The sequence below is a fragment of the Cyanidioschyzon merolae genome, chromosome 4 (assembly GCF_000091205.1).
Source record: "Cyanidioschyzon merolae strain 10D DNA, chromosome 4, complete genome".
NCBI lineage: Eukaryota > Rhodophyta > Bangiophyceae > Cyanidiales > Cyanidiaceae > Cyanidioschyzon > Cyanidioschyzon merolae.
Genome location: NC_010130.1, coordinates 183,826 through 207,783, shown reverse-complemented (window position 1 = coordinate 207,783; position 23,958 = coordinate 183,826). Strand labels below are relative to the sequence as shown.

At 54.6% G+C, this 23,958-nt stretch overlaps 8 protein-coding genes and 2 non-coding genes across 10 annotated transcripts, besides 1 other annotated feature; 6 read left to right on the top strand and 4 right to left on the bottom strand.

The window, feature by feature from the left end:
* Positions 1-97: 97 nt before the first annotated feature.
* CYME_CMD085C (hypothetical protein) lies at positions 98-1,027 on the top strand (the record flags this gene model as incomplete). The annotated part of the gene is made up of 1 exon (XM_005535391.1): positions 98-1,027. The coding sequence occupies one exon, from the start codon at positions 98-100 to the stop codon at positions 1,025-1,027; it is 930 nt and encodes a 309-aa protein (XP_005535448.1).
* A 2,001-nt stretch (positions 1,028-3,028) lies between these two features.
* Positions 3,029-3,511, top strand: CYME_CMD084C (chloroplast translation initiation factor IF-1; the record flags this gene model as incomplete). Its single annotated transcript, XM_005535390.1, has 1 exon — positions 3,029-3,511. The coding sequence occupies one exon, from the start codon at positions 3,029-3,031 to the stop codon at positions 3,509-3,511; it is 483 nt and encodes a 160-aa protein (XP_005535447.1).
* A 1,916-nt stretch (positions 3,512-5,427) lies between these two features.
* CYME_CMD083C (probable serine/threonine protein phosphatase) lies at positions 5,428-6,339 on the bottom strand (the record flags this gene model as incomplete). Its single annotated transcript, XM_005535389.1, has 1 exon — positions 5,428-6,339. The coding sequence occupies one exon, from the start codon at positions 6,337-6,339 to the stop codon at positions 5,428-5,430; it is 912 nt and encodes a 303-aa protein (XP_005535446.1).
* Positions 6,340-7,160: 821 nt separating this feature from the next.
* On the top strand, positions 7,161-7,232 carry CYME_CMD082R. Its single transcript has one exon. It is a non-coding gene; the product is annotated as a tRNA-His (tRNA).
* A 751-nt stretch (positions 7,233-7,983) lies between these two features.
* On the bottom strand, positions 7,984-9,039 carry CYME_CMD081C (probable O-sialoglycoprotein endopeptidase; the record flags this gene model as incomplete). The annotated part of the gene is made up of 1 exon (XM_005535388.1): positions 7,984-9,039. The coding sequence occupies one exon, from the start codon at positions 9,037-9,039 to the stop codon at positions 7,984-7,986; it is 1,056 nt and encodes a 351-aa protein (XP_005535445.1).
* Positions 9,040-10,371: 1,332 nt separating this feature from the next.
* CYME_CMD080C (phosphatidylinositol polyphosphate 5-phosphatase) lies at positions 10,372-12,816 on the bottom strand (the record flags this gene model as incomplete). The annotated part of the gene is made up of 1 exon (XM_005535387.1): positions 10,372-12,816. The coding sequence occupies one exon, from the start codon at positions 12,814-12,816 to the stop codon at positions 10,372-10,374; it is 2,445 nt and encodes an 814-aa protein (XP_005535444.1).
* A 1,651-nt stretch (positions 12,817-14,467) lies between these two features.
* CYME_CMD079C (hypothetical protein) lies at positions 14,468-14,716 on the top strand (the record flags this gene model as incomplete). The annotated part of the gene is made up of 1 exon (XM_005535386.1): positions 14,468-14,716. One exon carries the CDS (start codon positions 14,468-14,470, stop codon positions 14,714-14,716), a length of 249 nt encoding a protein of 82 aa, XP_005535443.1.
* A 2,808-nt stretch (positions 14,717-17,524) lies between these two features.
* Positions 17,525-18,875: a sequence feature (possible transcribed region).
* Positions 17,992-19,206, top strand: CYME_CMD077C (similar to methionine--tRNA ligase; the record flags this gene model as incomplete). The annotated part of the gene is made up of 1 exon (XM_005535385.1): positions 17,992-19,206. The coding sequence occupies one exon, from the start codon at positions 17,992-17,994 to the stop codon at positions 19,204-19,206; it is 1,215 nt and encodes a 404-aa protein (XP_005535442.1).
* Positions 19,207-20,330: 1,124 nt separating this feature from the next.
* On the bottom strand, positions 20,331-20,972 carry CYME_CMD076C (guanylate kinase 1; the record flags this gene model as incomplete). The annotated part of the gene is made up of 1 exon (XM_005535384.1): positions 20,331-20,972. One exon carries the CDS (start codon positions 20,970-20,972, stop codon positions 20,331-20,333), a length of 642 nt encoding a protein of 213 aa, XP_005535441.1.
* Positions 20,973-21,006: 34 nt separating this feature from the next.
* CYME_CMD075T lies at positions 21,007-23,756 on the top strand. Its single transcript, XR_002461231.1, has one exon. It is a non-coding gene; the product is annotated as a hypothetical transcript (transcript).
* The last annotated feature ends 202 nt before the right edge of the window (positions 23,757-23,958 follow it).

Here is a 23,958-nt window from a genome sequence, read left to right as displayed (position 1 = left end):
GCTTAGCCGCTGGAATTCATGAATTTGACGGAATAGAGGCGATTCGCAACGCTATCGAATAAGGATTCCTAAAGTAACCGATATCATTACCCAAATCATGAGTACATGCGTCCACGTTTCGCTCACTTCCGAGTTCCATGCTCAAATCACGCTTGCATCAAGTATTCGATATTTCTGTTTCGTCGCAAATCGTCGACGCAGCGATTCGCGCAGCTTTATTGAACAGGAAACAAAATGGTTGTCCCTGGATGACCTCTTCACACGCTCATTCCTAAAGTTCACTGAAATTGTCACGTACAATGAGCAATTCCGTCCGAAATCCAACACATTCCTCTTTCGTGGCTATCGACAAGACCGCATTCGACATCAGCATGATCCCTATTACAGGATGCGTTGCCAGATGCTGTCGTCTCTCATCTTCAGATGGACAAGGGTGCTGGACTCGGACTGTAATGATCCCAGGGATCGCCTCCAGTCAAGTGTGCGTTACCGATTTGCACGGATAAAGCGGGACGAATCGAAGTTTCCCGACTTGTTGACCAGGTTAGCTTTTCCTCCCTGCAATTCTTTCATGACGTACAAAACCAAGCTCGACAAAGCCTGTATATCGAATAGAACAGCAAGTACATGCATCTGCAGCAGACAGAGTACTCTCCCGGGCCAGCATCTGGAACAAGCCCGTAACGGGAGAGTACGATGCAGTACGCTAAATCGGAGGACGGCATCGACGGGAGCCTTCTTTGCCCGTCAAGGGCAGGTACCGGGCGATGCTGCGGGCGTTCAAACTCCATACGGTGATCACCGGAGAATGCCATATAGAGTGAATGTATGGGAGCACCTGGCGACGTTCCAATGTCACCGCTGCAGAGTGCCTACCAAGGCCGTTTGCACAGCACAGGAACGCGTGCAACCCAACAGAAATCGCAAATTCCTTCTGTACATAAAATGCATGAACAATACCCGGAACGGCAGAAATCGAGACCTGAGCGCTTCCATCAGCGTCTTCAGCTGTTGCCAATGGAGCTAGCGGTAAACCCGATACCGTTGTATTTATAGCCAAAGATAATATAAACGGAAAGGAAACACACGCAGAAAAAGCCTGTAAGGACTGATGTTGACGACAGTGAAAGGTTACACGAGCTTGAGCATCTGCACGCTATAGTCTTTCAACTCAGTTATGTTTCACCCGCGCCGAGTGTTGCCGAATAGTTTTGCGCAGTGCATCGCTGGAGATCGTAATCACGATCTCCATGTTCGGCACAGATCGTAGACGAATTGCCTGCAGGGCATACGCTTTACTGTACAGTACAAGGAGGACTGCATGCCTCATCCAGGTCAGTCATAAAAAAGCTCGCAGATGGCTGAGGAACACTAAAAGAAAGAAGTAGATGGGCCACGCGTCCAATACCGATATTTTCAAAAAATGCAACCGGTCCATGGTTGAAAACGACACGTTGATCACTCTACGGAAAGCAAAAGCGACGACATTAGCCACCAGAGGCGTGTCTGTTTCCCAACAGTTTGTTCGTTTGGTCCTCGAAACACTGGAATACAGACGCAAAAAGTGACCAATTCACGCATGGCCATCTTCCACCGAAATCGCAACGACAGCATTCGTGGAATCTCGCGATTGGTTTGCGGCTGAGTGACATCTGTTTGGTTCAGTCGGTGAGACTTGCTTCTGATGACACGGTCGGAGCGTATATGGGCATTCGCACTGAAGGAGACCGTGGTATGCAGAATCGAACGCGAAGAGAACCAGGAATCCATCATCTGTTCTAGATGTAGTGGATTCCAGTAGTGGCCTCAGTTCCGCTCGTAGAGAATGCGCATACGATAGCACCAACCATTTTCTCAAATCATTGAAGACTTTTCTCCCTGACTCCTAGAGACTTTCCTCATTGGACAGCGTGGCATATCACCATTCCCTTTGCGCTCGTGCATTTGCCGATTCTATCCGCGGGCAGAGCTGCTCTTCATTCCTTAGCGCGCTGCCTGGTTCAAACCCATGGCTAGAGTGTTTTCTATGGTAAAACGTAATGATCGCTGGACTGGGCGACTCGCTGAAGCGTTCAGCACATGTAGACATTGGGGCACGCGTCATCTTTCTTCCACAAGTCCTTCGCAGTCGGGGGAGACTCCTCACCTTTGGGCATAAACAAGTGCGTTCATTTGAAGATTTAAAAAAATGAAGGAAAGTTATGGACACGCAAGTCGGGGATCCTGATGGACTCTCATAGGCGAATTTCACAAAAAAGAAGAACCCTCTTCACGCCGACCATCGAGCAGAGAATAGCAAATGACTAACAAGAAAAGGGCAGATAGGCGAGTAAGGCAGTTTGCTTGACGGGACAATGACGAGCCTGTTGCGGCAGAGAGGGTACAAGTGCCAGCAATCCCTGCGATGGTATATTCAAGCAAGACTTCAACATCTCCATCTGTATCAGACGATATGCGGTGCTGAAGACGATACTCGAAGAGCTGAAGCGATCCAACGTCGTGGGGCAGTCTTTGGCACCCGAACTGTACCTAGATAAACTGAAAAACTATAACAGTGGGCCGGTCAATAAAGGCTGGGAGTCGTCTGCTGGTGCGTATATATACTCCATTCCCTGAAGACATCTTTTGTTTCAATGGTATGTCTTGGTAAAGTACCTGTTCCATTGCATGCCAACACGGTTGTCGGTCCATGCACAAGAGCCAGCCCAACACTTTCGCATACCACAGCGTGTCGCTGATGAAACAGAACTTTATGGAATAAACAGGACACTCGCATTATGACCTGCCGCCCGACGCGCGCACATCGCCACCGCCTCCGTGAGCCAACAGCGAGGGTGCCTGCGGCGGCTGCGGCGGCTGCGGCGTCGTACCCACGGAGAAGAGCGCCCCAGCAGCGCGCTGCGCCTGACGTGCGCCTAAAGCTCGCCCACAATCTGAGCGTAGGTGCGTGAAAGTCTAGCAACGCAGGGCCGCGTCCCGCTCTTCTTCGGCAACGCAAGTGACTGAGCGGGCTCAACTACTCTCAACCATGGGCACACAATCTCTGCAGGCATTTGTTTCGAGTTTTGCGGGGGTTCAATTAAATGTTGTCCAAAGCACGCCTGCGTTCTGGGGCGGGCGTGTTCGAGAGGTCTCGCAGGGGCACCGGCCAGCGAGCCCGTGCTGGCGTGCTGGCCGTTTCTCTCTTGTCGCTGCTGGGGACCGCAAGAAGAAGAATCCTGGAAGTAAGAGAACGCCACCCAAGTCGATGCGGAGAGAAAAGGATACGCAAAATGGACGTACGGATACCGATCCGGAGAAAGAGGGTGCGATTGAAATGGAAGGCGTTATCGTCGAATCTCTTCCAAACGCAATGTTTCGCGTGCAACTGACCAATGACGTTGTGGTTTTAGCGCATGTGAGTGGAAAAATTCGGAAAAACTTTGTACGTTGTATCGTTGGGGACCGCGTTCGCGTAGAGCTTAGTCCATACGACTTGTATCGCGGACGCATTGTGTACCGTCTCAAGTAAATCCCTCGGCAAGGGACTGTAGCTCTCTAACTGAACAAGACGAAGGGCGCCGAGCGATCTGCGACGTTGCGGTGCTCGGGAATCCATTTTTGCGCCCCTGAAGCAGGCGCTCGCTGCCCAGAGCCGCGTAGCGCGCGTACGCAGCTGTCATGGTGACGGGACCTCTCTGATACCTGGCTCGCGCCCGGATTATCAGAGCAGCGATAGCTCTGCTGGCATTGCACGCAAGATTGTTGCGTAGGCACGTGAGTCCGTCATTAACTTGCAACGGCTCTGGGAGATGGTACCTTGCGACTCGCGGCTGTCACTCGCTTGCCCCGAGATGCTGTCAAGGCGCTCTGCCGGCGTTGAATCGCCAGCGTTTTCGCAACGATCGACCGTGACGATGCCCCGCGGCTGTTGCGAATCGACGAATGCAAACGACAAAATGGTGGAGCGAAGGGATCGTAATGCGATCCAATCGCTTGTGATCACATGATGTGAGCGATACCCGCTGGTGTCTGTGTGAGCTCCGTTCCTTTGCTCGACGTGCCTCGTGCTTTAAAACTTGTGTATGTCGGAGCTTGTGAAGAATGTCATCTCCGTGATGCTGGATAATTACGCACAGTCGCGGCTTGCAATTAGCGTCCAACAGTGACCGGATAATGTGCTTCGTTGCGTAGCGCATAGCATCTCCCTTGCCCGTGTGCATCAGAAAGTATCCCAGGTGTACGGGAGCAAGCCACGCATCGTCTGTATGGTACGGTCGAGACTGGGCTTTATGCAGGTGGAAGAAGCACAATCCGCTGTGTGTACGAGTACATCCTTCGGCGCGAGGCAACAGGCATCAGTGTCGCGCCCGGGGGAGGCAGGGCCCGAGTAATCGGGCTGACCGAAAAGCTGAGCGTCCCGATTCGAACGGATGCTTACGGATCTTGCAGGTCGACGCGGTTTGGAATGCAGACACCACCTGGATTCGTGTACCGGTCGTATGTACATCCGTATAGCCCGCATATCCTCACCGATGGTATGCACTGAATGACGAAGAGGCTCGGCCGACTCGCACACATCGGCTCAATCATCTGCAGCGGGCGAACGCGCCGGAAAGCACGTCGTATTCGGAAAAATACGGAAGCTACTCGATGCATGCGTTGAACTCAGTCGCAGTCGAACGCAAACGGTCTGCTGATATCCGGAATCAGCCCGCGATCAGTAAATCTAGATACTATAGCGTTTCGCAGGTTGTGACAGTGACTGCAAAGTCGAAGCGGCTCTCTGGCCACGATGATTTTCCAGATATGCGAGGCAGATGGATCCTCTGCCGTCACCTGCAACGAGAAACCGTGGTGGCAGTTTATGGCGTTTTTGTTCGCGCACACACACGCCCACATCCGTTGCTCTTTTCCCTCCGAGACGCGCATAAAGTACGCATACGCAAACGCGCACACGCATTCACGCTTGCACAAACGCACATATGCCCATAAACACATCTGGTTTCCCGTGGAGCATCTCAGAGAGGGCACGGTGCGCATCGTGCCAAGCATCGCGCCGGATCGCCAGGGTTCCTTGAAACCAGGGGTGAGTTCCCCCGTAAACGCCACGCGTCAACTGTTTGCTGGATGCGCACTCAGGCGCCGTTGTCGATGCTCCTGGCGATATCGATCTCGCCCGCTCCAAGAGCATGTCGTCCGGGGAGCGCTCGTTTCGGTGATGGTGCTTCGGGCAGGATCTCTCGGGGTCTTCTGGCGACCTCAGCGACGGCGCTTTGGAATCGAGCGGACAGCACGCGGTGCTGCCCGTATGGCCTCGGGGGAACTGGCATTCGTCCCAGCAAACAGTTTCCATGGTACGGCAACGGATTGCCTCCAGCAACCAGATCATCACGCCCGGTAAAAGGACCGTGGGTTCATTTGGCATGCATCCATGAAAAATAGTCTTCATAAAAAATACGGAATGATGCCTCGGTTCTGTTCGCGTCGGTGCTCCTCCTCGACTTCTCTGAAGATGCGAAACTCCCTGTTCAGATCACTGTCGAAAGCCAGAATCGCTGCTACATTTCCACAGCGATAGCAATAGTTCGGAGCCGACCATACCGTTACCAAAGACTCATCATCGAACATGTACCTGTAGCCCTGTTGAACAAGCTGGTGCGCCCGACAAATGAGCTCCAGATCGTTGATCTCATTGAACTCGTGCGTTACCTTGGCCCCGAAGAGCCAGCCGGCGCCCCGGGGGCTCACCGCCCATGTTTCAATGTTTTCCGGGTCGCTCCACATGAGGTCACAATACGGGCCCTCGTGTGGAATCTCCTGTCGACGGTCTATGAGTCTGATTTGATCAAGGGTGCTGATATCTGGTGAGAGCCCGCCATGGACGCAGAGTATCCTAGAGTCGATCAGCGCCGCCACAGCAAGGTAGTCAAAAACGTCCGTACACCACTTCCACGCATTTGCTGAACCGTACTTTCGAAGACATTCGTCATAAAATCCATAAACCTGGGTGATTTGGCGAGACTCGTGGTTTCCGCGCAAAAGCGTCACCCGAGACGGATATCGTGCTTTGAGGCAGAAGAGGAACGAGAGCGTCTCGATTGAGTCTCGTCCACGATCCACGAAGTCGCCCATGAATATGTAAGATGTTGCGGGGACCTCACCGCCTGTTCGAAACAGCTCCAACAAGTCGTAGAACTGGCCGTGAATGTCGCCACAGACCGTTACCGGTGCTGCGACTGGTTGGACGTTACTCTCCTCGATCAACAGTTCTTTCACATATTCGCACAGCTTTTTTAGGTCTGATTCTGGAAGTATGTTTCCTGTTCTTAACGTAGCAATCCAAGCGTCCAGGTTCATAACGTTTTCGTAGAGAAGCGTGGACAGCTTCGCTCGTTGACCTAGAAGCAGCAGCAGCAGCAGCAGATCCGCACCATTGCCGAACTCGGAGGCGCGAAGGCGACCCGATGGGCATCCACAGAGCAGCGCCTGCCGCTGTGGACGCCTCGCAGCGAAGCCCCCCTCGACCTTGGTTTCTGGATATCATCAGCGGTTTCGCAGTCGTTCGGAACCGCTCTGGTGATTCAGGATCCTCAAAGGCAACCATGATGACAGACGCAGCTCGAGACGCTGCTCAGGTTGAACGCATGGTGTATAGCGCTGTGCACATGGCGGTTAGCGCTGAAGAGGACTCCGCAAGGCGCCGTGCTGCGCTCTCCCGCGTTGCACTGCTGATCTGTATGCAGGTCAATGCACGACTGCTTCATTTTCAGTGCGTTGGGCTTGGTTCATGTTCGGACGGGCGCCGAGTCTCGAATGCGCTGCTCGTCTGACAGCGTGGCTATGGCGAAGCAGACTCGAGCACTGCTCTGAACCCGCACTGCAGGGCCGGAAACCCAGCTGGGTTCAGCATCGTTCGGAGCATAGAACGAAAATAGGATGGTGAATGCGGCTCTCTCCGCTAACAGCTGCAAAACACGCGGAGGCGACCCGACGAATCGGGACAGCAGTTGCGTCTGCTGCGCCAGCAGCCTCGAGGAGCGTGCCGCGATCAGTACTGCGCTGCGAAAATCGCCAAGCGTCGGGTGCGCGCCGCACGCCACCTGCGGTCGACGAATTCCCGCGTTCACGCTTTATATATGAATTTATGATGATTTTCATTTGTGATGCTAGACGGTCGAGCGCAAGTAGTTTAACGGTCAGAACATCACGTTGTGGCCGTGAAGATCGAGGTTCGATTCCTCGCTTGCGCAAATTTTGCAATACAGAAGCGTTCTCTACACGAGCTTCTCTGGGGCCTCGCTGCAGCGGTCGCTCAGGGCGAGTTCCAGCCTCGAGGCCTGTCCAAATAGTAGCACGCCCGCGCTGACGTATTCGGCTGCGCAGCGGTTGCACTGCTGCCGTCTGCGTGACCAAGGAAACCTCTGTGCGTGAACAGCACCTGTTCGTGCACTGTCGCTGGTTGCAGCGGCAGATCTTTGACACGCTAAACCTGGCGTTCGCGAGCGCCCACGCCTTGACTAGCCCGCTCGCTCATGCCTTTGGTTAGGCGCGCGCCTTCCTTCCCGAGCACTGCCCAGCATGAGTCAGGAAACACGCCAGTTTGTTTGGCGCCTGTACGCGGAACGTTATGGGACGCGCGTCCCGCTCTATCTCGGTGCACTGCATACAGGCGATGCAACGCAGGCGTTTACTCGGTCTCGGAGAAGGTCGAGTCTCGTTCAGAGCTTGTGAAACGCTGTGGTAGAAAAACAGATGGTCCAGAGGGTCTCTGCACGAACCCAAACGAAATCCAGACCAGCACTTTCAACTACACACGCTTCGTTCCCTGCTCGCGGTATCACTGTCAGTGAGGTCGCCAGTCTGGTCGCCCGCGCATCTCAGGCTCCATGCCCGCGGCAAACGCGCATTGGCATCAGTGCAGCGTCGAGGCAGCGTCTCCGGTCTGCAAAGGCAGACGCATCAAGATACGTACTGCAGCGTTGGACGAGCGCGCGACGGGCTCTAATCCATCGCTAGCTGCAGAGCGCCTTCCTCGCGCCAAGTGATCGCTACGTCATCGGTGCGGTATCTCTGAGTCACTGTGCAGTCGCTCCAGGGCCATTCGAGTTTTTCGGAACCAAGCAAACGCGCAGCTGACGAGATTTGAAGCCAGCCGGTCCAAGCGATCATGGCACCGTTATCCACACAAAAGCGCTCGTCTGTACAGAAGGCCCTTCCACCTCGATCAGTGCACATGGTGGTCAGCATCTCCTGGAGGCGCTCATTGCAACCGACACCGCCCACCACGAGGACATCCCGCTGGCCACAGTGCGCCATCGCGCGCTCAGTGACTTCAACCAACATCGCAAACACGGTCTCCTGAAGCGAAAAGCAAAGGTCAGGTATAGCGTAGGATCCGATAAGATCTTGGATTCGCGAGAGGATTCCCGAGAAACTCACATCCATACCCTTGACCGAATACGGTAAAGGAACGTAGTGTCGCCCTTTTTTGGCTTCCTGCTCCACCTGAAACCCAGGAGATGGGTCGTTGCTTAGACCGACGAGTCGACAAAAACGATCCAGACAATTCCCAACCGCTATATCAATTGTCTCCCCAAATATGCGATATCGTCCCTCGGAATAGGATATGATTTGCGTGTTGCCGCCGCTGACATAGAGCACAGCAGGATTGTCGACACCGGTGACGAGTCGTCCCATCTCAATGTGCGCGACACAGTGGTTGACCGGCACCAGCGGAAGATCGTGCATGAGCGCAAACATGCGGGCAGCAATCGCGCAGCTCTGAAGTGGGGCTCCCATGCCCGGGCCTTTTGTGTACGCGACTGCACAGAGGTCAGTCGGACGCACCCCGGCGGTGTGAAGCGCCTCTTCTATGAGCGAGGCGACGTGTTTTTGGTGGTGCCGCGCCGTCTCCCGCGGTTGAAAGCCCGAGCCTGTCTTTGGCACAAACGTCCGCCTAACGTTTGCTAAGATCGCACCATCACTCGTCACAATCCCGACCCCGATTTTATTCGCACTTCCTTCAATACCGAGAACAAGACGTTCTCCGCTGTGCATAGTTTTGCACGCTTTCGAGGTGAGAATGTGCTCGTAGCTGCTGTAGCCAACCTGTAGTATCGAGTCAGTGTGCTCGAGTGCGGTTCTTCACACTCGTGTTCTCTTAGAAACGAAAACCAACAGCTCACACCTGGTTGGAATGGACGAACGCTCAGCCCTGAAGGAAAAAGCGCGGCAGTGAACGCCTTCTCCTCGTGACGAGCTCGTCGCTTCCGAGACCAGCCTGGAAAAATGCGTAACCAGTCGCAGTAATGTATTCGATCCGTTCGTGTTCAATCCTTTGTCCCAGTGGAGTGCTGCTCGCAAGCGCACGACAACGTAAGCTTTCGTTTGCGAAGCGATGCTGGCGTCGCGCGCGACGCGCCCCCAGCTGTACAGGGTGCTGTGCATGACTTGCTTCGTGTTTCACGGTGGATCGTTGACTCACATCAGGGATACCCGAGTGCACGTTGGTTACCGGCATGAAGGTAGTCAACTACCGTACTGCACCAGACGTCCGAGTTCCAAGAACTATGACCATCCAGACCTCGCCTTGGGGGTACGGTGCACTCGAGCGCTGCCATGCATGTCTTGCTCTGGTGTGTGTTCCCCGAAAGGTGCCTTGTCACAGTCTTCGATATCGTGGCCGATATCCATCAAATGTTTTTCCGAGCATTCGTCAAAGTTTGAAACCTTACGACCAGATGCAGTGGCGGCATTGTCTGAGTGGAGGCGCACTCGCCCGCGCGCGAAACTTCGGTAGGCGAGAGCGCTGCGCTCGGGGCCCCAGCTCGAGAGGAGCGCGCTACGCGTGGCGCGCTTCCGTCCTTGAAGCGGGCGCAGTGTCTATGCCCCGGATCAGCGGGGGCCTAGGTGCTGGATAGATCGGCACGGATAGGCCGTTTCTGTTCAGGGCTACCGTTTGCAACTGGGTCCTTCAGAGCCTTGAATCAGGTCCAAGCTTCCGAAAAACCCATAATGAGCAGCGCCAGTATCTGAGACGTCTCGCGAGCGGTGCATATATGCTGCGGCTTCGGCCACAACGTAGAAGCATGTGACCTGCATCATGTATCCGAGTGCGTGGCGAAACATGAACGTAGAGCTCGAGTTAGCACGATCGCTGGACAGCGCCGATATCCACAGCGCGTACAGAAGACTCTAGTTCGATTCCTGGATATCGTGTGATGGAAAGATCGGCAATGGATCGCTTCCGCTGCATGTTGCTGCCATGATTGTCGGTACGATCCATTGGGATGCAAAATTGGTGATGCGAGCTGAACTGAACGTCGAACGCCCCTTTCGCAACTCGGTACCGAGAACACCAGAATGAATCCATTCATGTTGATGCGGGCTTTATACAGAGTCAAACAATAGTTCATAGAGAGGAAACGCGGATCCATTGCTTGCATCTTCCGTAGTCTGGCTCGCGGCATCGCTATCGCGCGTATCATCGGCTGTTTCAAGAGCCCGAAGCAGCGGCAGCAGACAGCGCGCCCTGTCGAGATGGGCGTCGCCAGCATCGCCACCAGCTGCTTGTTCGGATGGCCTACGTCTCAGTAGTGCAGTCCCAAAAGCGTGCGCAAGTCTCAGGGTTAGCGACGCCGTTGGATTCGCGTCTCGCTCAGACCGCAAATCCAGCGCAAGTCGTTGAAGATGCTCTCTTACCATGGCAAGCACATACACAAAGGTATTACGATAGATAGGCGGGGCTCTAGTCATGACGTGGAGGACGGCGCGTGCGTCGCCAGATCCGGCTGCTTGCATAAAGTCATCATATAAGTCGAATGGGACGATTGGTGTCTCGAGGTAGCGCAGAAACTCTACGAGTACCTGCCCAAGGGCCAGGGGCGGCGCCTTTTCAAGCGCCTCTTCGCGAACAGCTGCGGTGGTGTTTGCCAAGGCATCGCGTAACGATTCGACTGCTTGCGTGTCTGGGCAATTTTCTACGAAAAGGTTGCGATTCGTGCCCAGGATGCGCCGATGCAAGAGCGCATCACCCATGAGCCAGAGTTCCGGCACCATGAACCCATTGCCACCGTTCCGCGAGGCCAGCAGCTCGAGCGAACAGCCGTAAATTGTGGGCGCATAGCGGCCGTGTAGCGCTACAAAGCACGCCGCACCGTTTTCCGCCTGTGCAACGAGCGTGCACTCTATTCGCGGTGCCTCGGCGAGCATGGCTGAGTATCCACAATGCTCGTCGACGAGAATTTTGATTTGGACGCGCACTTGTTGCTTGGGTTCCAGCTCTCCACTCGACGGAACGCAGTGCATCCATTTCTTGATGTACTGCAGCGGAAGGTACCAGCGTGTTCGGACGCGGCCCACGTTGGTGATGGTGAAGTGTACATACAGCGGTGATCGAAAGCGAACGGTTCCGATGACAATATCGTTTTCGGAGACCGCCAGCCGCGGTATGGTCTCATTTTCCCGTCGACTAATCTCTCGCCACAGACGATCACATACGGCCTGCCGCCGCTCGCGATCGATCTGCTGTATAGGGACTGTGAAAATGGCCGAAACTGGTCGATGATCGGAAGCAAAAATCTCATGCCTTCGATACGAGCGAATCCGCATCCCGTTTCCGCGGAAGAGGATGCGATCGCACCAGGCGGGTGTCCGCTTCAATGTACCCGGCTTGTCCGGATCACTATCATATTCGTTCTCGAATGGCTTGTACTTGTAGGTCGGTGCAAATTGTAGAGGTGCCTCAGAAAAAGGCTCGAATGCGAATCCCATGGACCGGCAAGAATTCAGCTGATCGTGGCTGGCCATATACTGCCAATCGCCGGCCTTGATGCATCGGAGAACTTCTTCGGGGCGCAGCGCGATACGGTAATTCAAGTCACCGAAGAAGAAGACCACATCATGATCGAGGATCGAAGTTGTTTGTGGTACGGCATAAGAGCCAGGATAGCTCGGCAGCAGCGGTGCAGGATTCCCGTTGTCATCGCTCATCGGGTTGAAGACGACCCGTTCCATGATCGCACGATACTCGGCATTGCGTTTTTCCAGATTCTGTTCGTGCGCGCTCAAGTGGCAGCATACACAACAAATGTTCGTGTCATAGAGCTGGAATCTGGCAGCCACGCCGCCTTTGTTTCCACCCACACCTGCAATCCCAGTGCCAGCGCTCGTGATCTGAACATTCTGCACGGCGTTTGCGTGGTCTGCTCGCACAAAGACGAGCAGCAGAATGCCCACCAGTTGCCTTTGCACCACGCAGACGTATGAGCCGATGCTGTCGAGCAGCGCTTGGATAGAGTCACGCCAAGGCCGGCCTTGGGACTCGTCAGTGATGACCGCGGCGGTCCCGGAGAGCTTCTGCACCTCCTGGAAGCCAAAGATGAGGACGTCGCCAGCGTCCGCCGCTACTTCTGGGATTCCAGCTTTCATACCAGCGCTGGGCGGCCCGAGGGCAGCACCGTGAGCGCCTGCCCATGACTCCCAGAGCGCGTCGCGTGAAGCTGGTGTTGCTCGGTGGTCTTTTAACAGCGGCGAAAGGTCAAACACCGGCGGTTTGGCGTTCACGTTAAAAGTACTGACAAAAAAGCGAAGTTCTCGGGTGCGTGTATACTCCGCCGCCCTCCGTTCTATTTCACGGTTCACATAGTCTCGGCGAAGGAAGGCACCGCGGTCCAGCTCGGGTACGCTCTGGGCAGCTGCCGCTGGAGACGCTTGCGGCTGGCTCCGCTGGGTTCCCGCGGACCACGACAGACTCGTGGAAGCTGTGGACAAACGCGCTGTTGCCGGCACTCGTAGACGAAGCGCATCGCTTGAACTTATTCGACCACCGCTCATCTTTTCCCAGCGGAAAAGCAGAGTGGCAACGAAAGCTGCTCCGCACCCTTGCTGAGTCAGCGTTTCGTTCGCTGCACGCTTCGCGGCCAACGCACCCCCGGACGGCCGAGCCTTCTGCCACGTTTCCACCAAGAAAACGCTTCGAAAGGCCCGCTCACCAAGGCGTCTGCAGAGTTAGAGAAGCACTCAAGTCTCCAGGGCTCACGAATATCTTGTTAGTCGCGAACCATAGACTCAGGGCTGAATACCATGAATGCACAATGCGCGGGCGCGCAGCGGCTGCGGTGCAATCCAACGAATCGTCCGCCATGGTCGTGTTTCGACTGAATGGTGGACCACGCCTGCTGCGGTGGATAGATGGCGATCAACATCACGATGCCAGGTACCGCATGGATTCTAGACGAATTGACTATCGGATATATGTTGTTTACTGCGCAGTGCAAGCAGGATTGCATTCCTCCCTCAGGTGAGTCATACCACAGTGCTCAAATGGTTGTGGAATACTGAAAGAGAGAAGGATATGCGCTCCGCGCCAGCAACCGATATTTTTAAAGACTGCTCGCGTTCTATAGTAGAAAAATGACCCGCTGATCACCAAGCGGGATGCAAAAGCGACGATATTAGTCGCTACGGGCGTCACTGGTTCTCAGCAGCTTGCTCGTGTGGTCCTGAAAACACTGGGGTATAATCGCAAAAACAGAGTCCTGGTTCTTTCACGACCATCTTCTGCGGAGATCATCGCAACGGCAGCGTCCCTGGATCTTCGCGCTCGGTATGAAGCACAGGGACGTTGTTTTTCTCAGTCCATGAGATTCCCTTTGGACGAAACGGTCGGAGCGTCTATGGGTATTCGCCGAGCAGGGCGCCCGTCCTATGTACGATCGAACGCGAATAGAAGGCGCAGACAACTTCATTCACCTTGTCGAATGATTGAAGAGGTTCCCCTCACGTCTAGCAACGTCCATCAGTTGGACAACTTGGGATTTCACCAGGCCCTGCGTGTTTGAGCGTTTGCCGATTCTGCTGGAGCTAGAGCTACACGAACAAAGTTGGCTCGCGTCAGCTCCACGAGCATCGTCGCGTAATGATGGCAATGTTACGTTTCGGTTCACGAACTCCGTACGTGCATTGCCTCTGGTTGATTGCACCGGTGCGAGGATCCCAAGCGTTCTTGGCCTCTGTCCAGCAACAGTCTCGTGACTCTCCCGCAGGATAAACACTTTTCTCGCCGGTCTACCCTCTTCGTCGTCTTCTTCGCCGTTACTTGCGCTTCCTCGCTCGATTGTCGGCGAGGGAAAACTATTTTCATTTCTTTTTCGGACACCCGGCTATAGAAGCTGTCCAGGACTCCCGACTTTCACGCCCATCCATTTCCCTCAGATGTTTAGCGCATCAAAGGGACGCACTTCCACCGCCTCTGCTATGAACCACGAGAGAGCATTCAATGAAACGCACCTGGGCATGGAACGCAATTGAGATGGAAAAGCATAACGGAGGCGCGCACGCGGCGGGTTGCGTGTCCCGTCCCGTTCGCTCTGCTGTCGTACGTGGCGGAGGCGGCGCCGCCCAGCTGCGCGGACACCGCTGTTAGATTGGCACTCAGTTTGCTGGACAAAACACTGTGCGCTTTTCCTGTGTAGAGAGCGGGGTAATGCAAGCACCGGAACAAGCGTCTATAGCCGCTTTAGAGGAACTCTTACTTGCTGTCAGGGACATGAACTCCACCGTGGAGAGTCTGCAGTCGAAAACTCAAGAACTCAGCGAGAAACTGCGTCTCGTGGAGCAGCTCGCTTCGGCGATTGATACTTCGCTTCGAGCTGCTGTGTACGAGTCACGAACACTGGGGCCCGAGTGGAAAGACGATTCTTGTGATGCCTCTGCTCCACACGCGGGCGGTTGAAAACGGTGCGCGTGGGTTGCTGGCTCTTGTTCGTAGCGTACGCAGCTGCAGAGTAGCTGGTCTGGAACGAGGCAGCGGCGAGGACCCGGCCGCTCTCACGTGTCACAGGGTACTCGAACGAAAACCATTGTTTTAGTGTCAATCGGTTGCAATCGCTCTCGGGTCTGGCTGCAAAGTCTACTTTCGTGAACGTGTACGGGTATCGACACCGGGGTAAGGTCGGAACAGGGGAAGCGCTTCGCTGAACTTGTGCAGCTCTCGCATGTGTTCGTCTGGCGCCTGCCATGAGCTGTCGAGGCGCGAGGCTCTATTGCCAGGGGACTCGCGCTTTGCTCAGACAGAGTGCCCCACAGCGACCAAGTCGCGTCACGGCTGATGGGTACTGTATGAGTCTGCTCGGCGGCATTCTGAGAATAACTAGATGCTTGTTCGGCATTATGGTCTGTATATGAGCAACAGGCGGTATTCAAAATCGAACGTGGATGATACCTGACCGTTGTTAGCGAGCTCAGCTCGAATCTTTGTGACTAATTTGTAAAGAGGGAAATCGAAGCCCCTAGAGGAATTCGTGGACTGCAGGGCGCAGCTTCTGCAATCATGCCCGTCCTGAATGCTCGAGTGCGTCGCCCAAGTAATGCTTTCGTGTATCGATTCCGATAACTCGTATATACTTTTTGATTTCGTGCTGCAAATCGCATAGGAGCGTCCTGTAAGACAACTGAGGTTTTGTGTCGAACAGACCCGCCAAAACCTTCCCGCAAGATGATGCACGATGCACTGATGTACATGAACTGCTCTCCGAAGCGAGTTGGTTGTATGGACAACGACCGCTATGTGTCCTATTCGCTTGAAATCAGTACAGCGAGCTTTTGCACAGCGTGCATGGTCCATCGAGCAACAGATCCTCGATTCGCTCACTCTGCATACGAATGCTTAGATCTGGTGTTCGAACAGCCGAGTCCTACTCCTTCCGCTCCTATGTGGTAAACAGGGGGCAGAGCAGCGTCCGTCCGCACGCGGCCTGTGTCGTGTGCCCGTACGTTACGGGCCATGTTCATCAATGCATTGGTCTAGCATATGCTCGCGCTGGCATAGTCTTTCACCTTAATTGCATTGCACGCTCACTTCCGTGTCATCAAATGCGCTTTCGCGGTTTATTGGAGAAGCGTTCAAAGTGCGTTCATTTGAAGAAATAAAAATCTAATGGGAAGGTATGGACCGGAAAGTCGCGGATCCTGGAGGGCCATCATCGCCGGGTGCCCGAAAACAAAACGAAAAAATCTTCTTCTCGCCGACAATCGAGCGAAGAAACGCAAGTGACGAAGACGATGGGGTATATGCGAGAAGAGGTGTTTGCCCGACGGGACGATGGTGAGACTGTATTTCCACAGAGGGTACAAATTAGAGGAATCCTTGCGCTGGCGAGTTCATTCAGCGGCAATAAACGCATGGAGCTCGAGAACCCAGATTTCAATGCTGCCACCAATACCAGATGATGTGTGCGGTGCTGACGACAAGAGACTCGCAGAGCTGCCGCCATCTAAGCTTACCGGGCAGCCGCTCAACACGAAGTGCGCTGCGATAAAAACTGTAGCCGATAGCAGGCGGCCCGTCGAAAAGGGCTCGGAGGCGTCTGTGAGTGGGTGTTTATGTATGCCCTCTGTGATCGCAGCGCCTTCTTCGTTTCATTCAACACACATCTCTCGCTTTCAATGCACTGGTCTCCTCTGTCCTTCTGCGTCTGTTGTCAGTAGTTGAAGGATGTTGATGGCAGCGTTCAGTTCCCGATTTTGCTGCTATCGACTGTTGTCGGGGCGCTTCACACACGAGCGGGCGTTGCAATCTACGCTTTGCTTGCCATCTTCGTGTTCTTTGAACACAGCCTCGGTGCGCCCTTCGTTGCAGTAACACGGGAGTGTGGTTTGGTGTTCAGAACGATCTACCGAAGGAGCTCCTGCTGTTCCAGGCACCGCCTTGTGGCGCTTGAAAAAGAAGCATGCTTCCTCGCTCTGTACATGCCCCTAACGAATGCAGAGCATGACATGGATGCTCGCTTGTGATTTCGCGCCCGGTACTGTCCACGATGATCATGGGCTTCTTCGGAGCGATCCCTCGGCAAGTCCTCGGTCTGCTGCTCAAACTAACGCACGCTGTTGCATTCTCCAACGAATGATTTGCTTCCATTCGAGACCCTGGTGACGATCTAACTCGGGTTGAATCACAGAGAATAAGATGGCGTCTGTACGATGAACCGTGCTCTGTTCGCAGCTGTTTCCGAATAGAACCGGATTTGTGGAACGCGATGTTGTCCGCGATGTAACAACTGTTGAACGGAAAAATCCAGGCCTGAGATCACGTCAAGAAACCTAGATCCGGCCAGGATGCGTTCATGCGAAGCGCTGACGCTCTCCCGAATGAAGGCGATTGCTGCGAGAACTCGACTTCGAGTCCAAGAACATCTTCCCTGCAAACACTAGAGACTAGAACCTCTGGGAGCGTACCCTGTGACAAATATCATGCTGGAGTAGAATGTTGTATCGCCGATAGCCACCAAGAGACTAGGATATTGCATAAGTACAGGGTCAATGATTTCGCTTGACGATTTCAGAGAGCATGCGGCATAAGTTTGTGGGCAAGTCGTCGAAGGACGAGTTCGAGTACGCTCCTAGTCAATACATTGGTTCAAGTTGCCTTGTTCACCTGTTTCCTTGAAACACAAAAAGATCGAAAACATGAGGAAGGCGTGATTTCAGCTTGCCACACTTGAGAAAAGGGGAAGAATAGATCCGCGTACGAACGAATCCGATGATCGTATTGGTCGCTTTAAGAGCCCTGCATCGAGGGTGTCGCGAGCCATCCTCGTTTCGGAGACGCAACGAATTCCAGCGGTAAACCGTCGAAGAAGCCACTCAGAAACGATGTCGGCGAATCTCAACACGACGCATGCTTCCGTGAGCCCTTATCCGTGCATTTCGAATGTCTATGCTGCACATCTGAACCAAGCTCGTCGATGTCGAGAACGACGAACGAAGCAAGCATTCCTATGTTCCACTTGAGTCTGACGCTTGTCTGAACTCGGCGACGGCGCACAGACAAAACCTGAAAGAAGACCCGCCACTCGCTGGCGAAAATGCCCGCAGGCTCTCGTCGACGCATGCACTGCGAAGAGCTCTATGAGCGCACGAAAATTCTTCTTGATCGAGAGGGATCTGTTCCTCTCGGGTTTGGGGACAGGTTTTGGGCGAAGAATTAAAGAAAGCGTAGGCTGGCCTGTAATGACGATAGTGTCCCCGAACCTCTGCCCCGAGTGGGTCGCACTTTGCCGTGCAGCAACTGCACGGAACCGGTTCGAGAGCGTTTCGGAACTCGTCACAGCGTGCCGGCAAGCGCTGCCCACACACTCTGAACTTCTGGGAGGAGGATCCCTGCAATCAGAGCGGACGAAGTTTATAGAGAGAATGCTGGAACGGCTACAGCGAGAGTCGTTGGAAACTTTTGCTGGAAAGGTGCTTCCAGACGTTCTTGCGCGGGGCGAAAAGACTTTCCTCTGCGGTCCGGTGGTGACTGCTCTAGACGTGGCAGCAGCTCGAGCAACTGCACCAGTTTTTGAAACTTGGGTAAAAGATGGTCTTGACGCTGCGCAGAGGAGCAACCTCGTACAGGTATGGCGCTGGTTTGACCTCATGCAAAACCTCCTGCATCGGTACGGCCACGCAGACCGGGTTGAACTCGTGCCGCTGCCTCCGAAAGCGTGGTTTCGATCAACCACAGCTCAAGCACCGATGTTTGGTGTCGCGGGACTATCGTCTACAGCTGCAAGGTCTGGAACAGAGTCTCAGTCAGGGCAGCAGGAAGACCAGGAGACGAGGGCGGGTGTTGAAGCTGCGCCCGCGCCCGGAAGTGCAGTCGCCTCGTCGAAAACGGCAAAGACGACGCGAGTTGAAACGCCAAAAGACGCTTCGGGGGATGGCCGAAGCGACCTTGCTCGCGTCGATATTCGGGTCGGGGAGATTCTCACTGCAAAGCCGCACCCCGATGCCGACGCACTCTATGTCGAGGAAATCGATATTGGTCGAGACAGCGGTCCCGTTACGGTGTGCAGTGGCCTCCGCAAGTACATCCCCGATGCAGCAGAGCTACTCGGGCCGTGTATCGTGGTGGCAAACCTCAAACCCGTGAAAATGCGCGGTATTGTTTCCGAGGCGATGGTGCTCTGCGCCACCTCAGCCGACGGGACACAAGTGGAACTCGTCAAGCCGCCTCCTGGAGCCAAGCCCGGAGACCGCGTCTACTTTCCCGGTACAGATGCAGACCGCGATAACCAGCCGGATGCGCAGCTGAATCCGAAAAAGAAAATATTCGAGAAAGTTGCGGAACATTTCCGCACGAGCACGGATCCGTCCTGTGAGGCTCGTTACGGTGACATTCCGTTTACGACGGATAAAGGACCGTGTCGAGCCGCCACCATTCAAGGAGGCACGATTCGCTGAACGCCAGGTGTGCTGCGGGTTGCCCAGCGATGGGGTAACGTCCGAGTAGCAGGCTGTGTTGTTTGCGAGCCCGTGAACAGACCAGTCTGGGTATCGCTGCGCTCGGGGATGCGGAAGCTTCTGATTCCGTCAGTGCCTGGTGCCTCGTCCTCATCCGCTTATGGTATAGGGTTTGTCCAAGCGACTTGGTTTGGTGCAGCGTTAAGGTGCAGGTGTGGCCGCCATTTTCTGTAGCGTAAATCAGCGTTTCCGCGTCGTGGTGTAGGTTCGTATGCGTTAGATTGGATCTGGCAGTGGTGGACGGTATCAGTTCGTCTACGCATTCGAGGAATCCCTTTTTGAAGGATGCGTTGTTATTCGTCGTAAAGGGAAGTCGAATAGACGGAATGCCAAAGGTGTCAGCTCGTTTATGCATTCCGTCAAGCTCTATTCAAAACGCCAGGTCGTTCGTTAGATAAATGACTTTGACGAATACAAGTACTGTCAGTATCAGATTGTCGATGTATTCGGGCAATCTCCATTCGAGCGGTACGTCCTTATCCTATATGAAAAAGCACAAACGCTTGTCGCTCATGCGTTCGCAGCGCCCTGCAGCTCCCGGATCACACCACGTATACCAAAAAGCACCCTTACTTAATGCAGTCGTTTGAGAGCATGGTATCCTGTTGCCACCATAACAGGAAAGCGAGCAATCACTCGTGGCGAGCGCAACGCCTCCGTATGGTCCATCGAGCACTGAACCAGAGGCATTCCATGCGCTCCCGCGATGATAGGCGAAGCGATAAGCACGCTGTCGATTCAGGTCATCAGCCTGCGCGATGACGCACGAGTTCGTGTGCATCCAGCTCTATAGCATAGGCCTGGCGCGCACAAATGAAAGCAAAGCGACCAGAGCAAGTGCCTCAGCAGGCTCTCTGATGCCACTGCACGATCGACAGTCCAGGGGATCCCTGCTCGCATCCAGAAAATGAGGTGCAAAGGCCCATTGTCGTACCGCCGGACGCGTCTGCGCTTACCGCTCCATCCACGCGAACTCATGATCCAACACCAGCTCCAACGGTGCCTTTCCAGATTCCAGTTCAGTGCTCAAACCTGATCCAGCTGCATAGCACACACTAATGCTTTCAACTCGTTCGCTGTGCAGCGGATGCTGCTCCAGCCTCGCGCACACCGCGAAGCGCCTGCACGTCCTCGTCAAGCAGTTTTCGTAGCTGTGCGCAGGTCTCTTCGAGATCCTGGTTCTCGATAATAGCATCGAAGAGCGAGGGTTCTTCATGTGCTATCCGCAGCTCTTCGGCAGCAGTCTCGAGGCGGCGTTGGATTTTGGCCTCGTCCTCCGTCCCGCGACCACGGAGACGTCGCTCCAGCTCCGCCATGCTCGGCGGTCGCAAGAAAACGACGAGCGCTGGAAGCTTTGCAGCTCGGATGCTGCGCACGCCCTGCACATCAATGTCCAGTACGCAGATTCGTCCAGTGCGACGTACACGTTCAATGGCCTCCCAGCTCGTTCCGTACCACTGACCATGCACGGATGCAGTTTCGAGGAAGCGGCCTTCAGCGCGGGCTCGCTGAAACTCCTCCTCCGTGACAAAGTGATATTCGCGCCCGTCGCACTCACCAGGACGCGGTGCCCGCGTCGTATGCGATACGGAGAAGCCGAAGACGTCCGGGAGCACTTGACTGAGACGCGCAAGCACGGTTCCCTTGCCGACACCCGAAGGGCCGGCAAGCACAAGGCAACGAGGCGCTGCTGCCGCTGCACCCATAAAACTATTGGTGTGCTTCCAATAAAGCAACGGTGATGAGCAGGCAACAGTCGTCGTTAGGGTCCAGGTGCGCTCCGCAACGTGGCGTTCCGTGACGCACGACACTGGTGCAACGTAGCGAGTTGGCTAGATGCTACGGTCGAGCGGGTGCCGTGAGTGTCGGTGCTGCAAACATGCACTATAAACGTTCACGAAACCTCGATGCGTACGCACACACAACAAAGAGACGTACTCGAGCGTGTCACTCGAGTCGAACTAGTGTGCGTTAAGCGGTGGTGTTGCTTCAGCACACAAGCTTGCGCGCTGCCTGCTGTCGTACGCGACGTCAGACTTGACCGTTACCGTTCCGTAGGACACGAACACTGCGTTGTTTCTGCCCTGTGAAGCGTGACACGGACACCGGCTGCGCGAGCCAGGAGTACACGAGCAGCGAATCGTCGTCAGTTCGTGGAGAGGTTTGCTGGTCGGCTCTATGCCGTGGCTCGACGCCACAGACCCCAAAGTTCGCGCCTTTCTGAGAGCAGCGACTCAGGGGCGCAGCCAGCGCGACGTCATTTCCGGGCCTGGTTCAGTGCTTGACGACACAGCGACCTTCGAGAAGTGCTGGATATCGCACAGAGAGCTGCTGGACGTCGCGCTCGGTTCGGGATACACCCAGGATGCGGTGCGTGAACTCGTTCAGAGCACGCTCGTGCGCTGGCAGTTGCCGCAGGATGACACTTCGTCAAGCGCTGACGATGAAGCGCGGCAAAGGTTCCGAGCGTTCCTCGCACGACTCGAGTATGAGCAGTGTACGCAGTCTCTGAGGAAACAGGCGACTGCCCCGTTGCACACGGGTTCCGGGAACCGAGACGCCCTCCTCCTTAGCCAGCTCCTTTTCGGCAGTCTGGCCCTCGGCGCGTTCGGCTGGTGGCTCGGAGCCGTGCTCACGGATCTCATCCATGAACAGGTTGTGGACGGTGCAACTGGCTTGCGGGCAGTGCCACTCTCTTGAGCATATACTGCCGTTGGCATAATACTCGGTCGATCCCTGGTGGCTGCAGTCTGGGAACTTGCTCCCATCGAATGGAGAACGTTTACGTGTAGGGACGCAGCGTCAGCGAAGCTAACCAGCATCATCAGTGAGCAAGCAAATCCAGATTGCGTACAACAGCATGCCTTTCGCACTGCCCAACATTGGAACGATGCGGTGTCGAGGCCCGAAACCTGCTCTGCTCGAACGCAGCAACATGATATGGGCAGAGGCACCTCGGGAGGCATCTCTGACCGGCCCGCAGCAACCGCTTACGAACGCTTTCCGTCCAGTACGGTAAACGGAACCGAATGCGCGTTACGGGTGCAGCTGTATATCCATTTTTTGAAGCACTGGCAGCTCTTCCCACGCTCGATGCCGTACGCACGCTAAGAGCTACCGAACACCCTCTTTGCACACGATACTGCGCACCAGAGCTTTGCACGAGACTCGCGGGTGACTCACCAGGTAGCGTTTTAGCGCAGGAGACTGCGTTGTACCCAGACTCCACTGATGCATGATTGAAAAGAAAGCCTGATATGCTTGCTCTGTTCTTGCCTTTTGATTTTTCTCCGAACTTTTGTTTCGATGTTCAACCTCGACATTCCAAGTGCAGCGATCAGGGCTTATTGATCCTTGCGTAGTGTTAAGGTTCTCGGTTGTCGTTTCGAAGCGCATTCTTCGACGCTTTGCCACTGCAATTCGTTCCGTCACCGTCATCGAGGTGATTCGCGACGCAACCGAAAAACGATTTGTGAAAGATCCAATATCCATATCCAATTCATGGGTTCACGCAGCAACGCTTCTGCTGTCAGCACGTGTAGCATGCGGGATTCACGCATGCCTCAAGTCTTCGAATCTTCTGTTTCAAGACAACTCGTGGGTGCTGCAATTCTCGCTGCTGTGTCGACGAGGAGCAAACCTGACGTCGATTCCAGATGGCTTGTTCGCAAGCGCATGCCGAACGTTGAAAGCACTCTTCACGTCAAATAATAGATTTCGTTCCAAAGAAAAATCCTCTGCTCTTTACGGCCATCGACGAAATTGCATTCCAAAGCAGTAGGACAAATCGAATGGGATACACCCCATGAAGCCTCTGTCTCATCTGCTTCCATGCAAATGGGTCTTGGACACGGACTTGAGTCGTGCAAGGGTCGCTCCCAGTGGAGCGTGCGCATCGCTTTGTAGAAAGGGAGCGAATACGGATCGAAATTTCTCGACTCGTTCTCCAGCCCTAACTCGACTTCCGGGACTTGTTCCGTCATTGGGAACTTCGCTTTCCGCAAATCCTCTGTCGAATGAAACAGTGTGCGAGCGCGTGTGCTTCATACAGCGTACTCGCCGACGGGACCAGCCAGAAGAGGCCATTGGTTGCAGGATACGGCAACGGCGGGCGGAATCGGATGCGAGGAAATCAAGACGAGCGCTCTGAACCCGTCGAGGGCATCTGCTGATCAAGGAAGCAAGTGCTCACGCGGCACAGAGCGGCTCTCATAGGAGGAGGTTTAGTGGTTGTATGAGAAGACCTGATCATACCGAACTGGTCCTGTGGTGAACCGCGCACCCTGAATGTCTACGAAGAAGATGACAATAGCAAGTGAAACAGAGATCGCAACTTCCGCTCGTGCATGAAATGCGTCAAGAACAGCCAGAAGCATCGAGGTCCAGACATGAGAGGCGCTGCCAACATCCTTCGACTGTTGACAACGAAGCTGGAGAAAAAGGGATGATCGGCATATGTAAAGCCAAAGAGAGAAGGAGTAAAGAAAGCAGTCGCAGAAAAATCCCACAAGGCTGGTGCTGGTGATCGTCGGAAGCGCCCCGGATTTCAATGGACACGCCATTGTACGGATTTAGTTAGGTTTGTTCTCATATGGGTATATCATTCCATTCTTTCAAGGCGTTCTTGCTAGCACTCTTCCGAAACCGGCCATACGCAACCCAACGGGATGCCTCGCTGTTGACCACTGGAAC